The 5,000-nt window shown below is 36.5% G+C and overlaps 1 protein-coding gene across 2 annotated transcripts in view; it reads left to right on the plus strand.

Annotated features, from left to right (window-relative positions):
- The first annotated feature begins 4,252 nt into the window (after positions 1-4,252).
- The window catches only part of LOC114460912 (serine/threonine-protein kinase SBK1-like), a 5,737-nt gene continuing 4,989 nt past the window's right edge, over positions 4,253-5,000 (plus strand). Inside the window, exon 1 of one of the 2 annotated variants that reach the window (XM_028442781.1) lies at positions 4,253-4,309. In XM_028442781.1, the coding sequence (XP_028298582.1) occupies positions 4,304-4,309 (6 nt within the window). In that variant the 5' untranslated portion in view covers positions 4,253-4,303. The remainder of the gene's footprint in view (positions 4,310-5,000) is intronic. The other variant, XM_028442782.1, reaches the window with a different exon arrangement.

Raw genomic sequence — 5,000 nt, forward strand, 5'->3', positions numbered from 1 at the left:
GCCAAGGACACAACGATTTGAACCCCCAACCCTTCGGTTACTGGACAACCCACTCTACCACTGAATAGTGACACAGACACAGAATAGTGACACATAATAGTGACACAGACACAGAATAGTGACACATAATAGTGACACAGACACATAATAGTGACACAGACACATAATAGTGACACATAATAGTGACACAGACACAGAATAGTGACACATAATAGTGACACAGACACATAATCGTGACAAATAACAGTGACACAGACAGAATAGTGACACAGACAGAATAGTGACACATAATAGTGACACAGACACAGAATAGTGACACATAATAGTGACACAGACACATAATAGTGACACAGACACAGAATAGTGACACATAATAGTGACACAGACACAGAATAGTGACACATAATAGTGACACAGACACATAATAGTGACACAGACACAGAATAGTGACACATAATAGTGACACAGACACAGAATAGTGACACAGACACATAATCGTGACACATAACAGTGACACAGACAGAATAGTGACACAGACAGAATAGTGACACATAATAGTGACACAGACACAGAATAGTGACACAGACACAGAATAGTGACATATAATAGTGACACAGACACATAATAGTGACACAGACACATAATCGTGACACATAACAGTGACACAAACAGAATAGTGACACAGACACAGAATAGTGACATATAATAGTGACACAGACACAGAATAGTGACACAGACACAGAATAGTGACATATAATAGTGACACAGACACATAATAGTGACACAGACACATAATAGTGACACAGACACATAATCGTGACACATAACAGTGACACAAACAGAATAGTGACACAGACACAGAATAGTGACATATAATAGTGACACAGACACAGAATAGTGACACAGACACAGAATAGTGACATATAATAGTGACACAGACACATAATAGTGACACAGACACAGAATAGTGACACAGACACATAATAGTGACACATAATAGTGACACAGACACATAATAGTGACACAGACACAGAATAGTGACACATAATAGTGACACAGACACAGAATAGTGACAGACACATAATAGTGACACAGAATAGTGACACATAATAGTGACACATAATAGTGACACAGACATAATAGTGACACAGACACATAATAGTGACACATACACATAATAGTGACACAGACACATAATAGTGACACAGATGTAACTCCATACATGTTTGTATGATGTAGTGAGCTCTCAGACCACTGACTATGTGTGGAGCGTAGCAGCTGTTAGAGACAGAACATGATACTAAGAGATGTCAGCGACACCTCATCATTTATCCTGAGGATTAACAGCCTTCAGTCGCTCAGAGGTCAGAAAAGGACAGGAAAGCTACTTTTAATCCCATGATGTAATGTCCAACATTCAAAGCCTACCTACTATACTGTAGTGTGTACTCAGATTACAACACAGGTTTTCAACTAGTGGGTCAGGGCCCAGAATTGGGCCTCTGAAAACCTTATTGTGACGTCTCTCTTCACATTTCTGATGAGTTCAGTTTAACAAATTAATAAGAATGGGTTTTTTTAAATATATATTTTTTATACTTCATATATATATACATATTAAAATAAACTGCACTTTTTCTTTAGTTTACAAATTTTGATTGATTAATAAAGAGTAAAATATGACAATGTTCTTTATGTTCTGCTGTAATATTCAGTATTATCGCAGCTAAAATCTGCTCTGTATTTACATTATTGTTGTAAAACATACCAATGGGATTGTCGGGATCCCAAGGAGAGGACGGTGAACGGGTACGTCCTCAAACCCTGTCTGCTCACACATCCCTGTTGTCCTCCACACTGATTGTTTGTCCTTATGTTTCCAGGGCGATGATGGGGAGGTTGGACCACAAGGTCTTCCAGATGAACCGGTGAGTGTTTCCATGACAACGGGCCTGACCTTCATCATGTCTAACATCTGCATCTGTGTCCAGAAGCACACTTCTTTGAAATGTTTCTCCTGGATCACAAATGTTTTTTAGTGCCTTTATTTTGAAGGAGGCTTATGCTGCCTCACAATTTCTTTCTTTTTTTAATGTATTTATCTTCTGATAAGTCTAAAAGTTACCTTCATCAATTTTTAAATTCCTTTTAATGTCACTATTATCTTGATGTTGTCGGAGCTAATCTTTGCTCGCAAATCGAAGTTTGTATGTGCAAATGTGAGCATTTTCCAAAAATTGAATATTTTGTTATTTTTGCCCAAAATTCACGGCTCCGCCCTGCAAACACCGTAAAAGTTATAAAAAAATCAATGGATCACTTTCGTGAAACGCCCAAGGAGAAATGTGTTAAAATACAACGTGAGCAAAAATAGCAATTTTTCAATTTTCAATTCAAGATTCTGGATTTCCTGTGTATTTTTTCTACTTCTGTGTCAATTTTCATGATTCTACAATTAAATAATTTTTTTGTCAATTCCTATCTCGTAAGGCAAGGCAAATTTATTTGTATAGCGCATTTCATACTCAAGGCAACTCAATGTGCTTTACATGATAAAACATGCAATTGTTTAAAATCAATAAGAACATTTAAAATCATCAGTAAAATCAATTAAAATCATCAGTAAAATCATCATGACATCAACAACATGACTAAAAATCTCTCAATCAGTAGAGAAAAAAAGTGTCTAACTTTGTTTTAAAAATGTTCACATGTGATGCTGACTTCAGCTCTGCTGCAGTTTGTTCCACTTCTTTGCAGCATAACAACTAAACACAGCATCACCATGGTTACTGTGAGCTCTGGGCTCCACTATCTGACCTGTGTCCATAGATCTCAGAGACCTGCTGGGTTCATACCTGACTAACATCTCACTGATGTATTCTGGACCAAACCCATTCACACATTTATAACCAGCAGCAGAACTTTACAGTCTCCTCTGAAGCTGACTGGGAGCCAGTGTAAAGACTTTAAAACTGGACTAATGTGTTCTGACCTCTTTGTTCTGGTTCAGACCTGAGCTGCAGCGTTCTGAACCAGCTGTAGATGTTTGATGAAGACCATTACAATAGTCCAGTCTGCTGGAGATAAAAGCATGGACCAGTTTCTCCTGATCTTTCTGAGTCATTAAACCTTTCACTCTGGAGATGTTCTTTAGGTGGTAGAAGATGTTTTTGTGATAGATTTGATCTGATGCTGAATGTCAGATCTGAGTCAATCAGAACACCAAGGTTTTTGACTTGGTCTTTATCTTCTAAAGATCCAGACTCAGATACTTGCTGACAGCAGTCCTCTTTTCATTGTTACCAAAGACAATCATGTCTTTGTCATGGTTTAGTTGAAGGAAGTTTTCACTCATCCAGCAGTTTACTTTTTCTAAGCAGTCACACAACACCTCAATGGGACCATAGTCATCTGGGTTCAGTGATAGATATAGTTGTGTGTCATCTGCGTAGCTCTGATAATCAACCTTACAGTTGTGTAAAATGTGTCCTAAAGGAAGCATGTAAAGGCTAAACAGAAGAGGTCCAAGAACAGAGCCCTGAGGAACCCCACAGGACATTGGTAATCTGTCAGATTCAAAGTAATGGCATACTTGGGGCTTTTTTAAAATCAGAAATAACCAAAAATTAGAGAAGCGCGCAATTGAATTTTGTTTGAATTTTTAAGACTCTACATAATGGTTCAGTGGGTTAAAAGTAGGTGAGTTGGTTCTGACACCGGGAAAGAAAGAAAGAAAGAAAGAAAGAAAGCCTAACCGGCGTACAGGTCCTGGAGGCATACAGGTCCTGGAGGCGTACAGGTCCTGGAGGTGTACAGGTCCTGGAGGTGTACAGGTCCTGGAGGAGTACAGGTCCTGGAGGGAGGGCAGATTGCAGCCAATGACGTTCTCTGCTGAGTGGATGATGCTGCAGTCTGACCTTGTCCTTGTCCTTGGCCGTAGCTGTAGTGTACCAGATGGTGATGGACGAGCAGAAGATGGACTGGATGATGGAGCTTTAGAAGTTATTCACATGAACCCACACCAGACAGAAGCAGAGTCATTGGCCACAGTTACATGATGTTTTTTAAATTCAGAATGAATTATTTACAGCCACAGCTCAACGACACGACGTTCAGTCACCAACTAAACCACTACCTTTATGGTTCTTTACACCCCCAGGGACATGAACAATCTGAAAAACAAAGAGATTAAAGTCTGTACCCTCTTTACACACTTTTATATAACACACACACACACACACACACGGGGGGGTATCTCTGAGCAGAAGCTCAGAGCGACAAAGAGGAGCAGAGTGGAAGCATGTCGGTGAGTTACAGCGTCCGATATATATGTCTATACACAGTATATATATTTATATATTAATTTTTAGAGGAGCTTTAATGACTTTATGAACTCAAATGTGTAATTTCAGGAGAAAAACTAACTAAAAATAACTTTATATAAATTGAAACAGACCAAAAAAAAATTACGATTTAATTTATCCATGAAGGGGAAATTAATTAAAAAGCTTCAGAATGCATAATAATAATTTTAACAATAATAACAATAATAAAAAAATATAATATATTATAGAAATGTAATTGATCTGTTCGGTATTGTTCCTTTTTGTTTTTAGACTATGTGCTAATAAAATTAAAATAAATGAATGAATAAATAAATAATAATAGAATAAAATCTGTTAAAATTTAACACATCAGATTGTTGAATTATTGATTTAATTACAATGTAAACTGTTACAGAAAGTACATTTCAATGGGAAACATTTTTAACAATTTTTCAAAGAACTTTTTTAAGTACACAGAGCTTACATTTATGTAAATAATAATAATAATAATAATAATAATAATAATGTTTTATATAGCGCTTTATCATAGACACTCAAATAGCTTTACATTGATGTGCATTATTCACACACAGTGTAGAATATCATATATTAATATAATATATTATATTACATATTAATATGTAATATAATATATTATAATACGTTATATTA

Source organism: Gouania willdenowi, unplaced genomic scaffold (genome assembly GCF_900634775.1).
Source record: "Gouania willdenowi unplaced genomic scaffold, fGouWil2.1 scaffold_85_arrow_ctg1, whole genome shotgun sequence".
NCBI lineage: Eukaryota > Metazoa > Chordata > Actinopteri > Blenniiformes > Gobiesocidae > Gouania > Gouania willdenowi.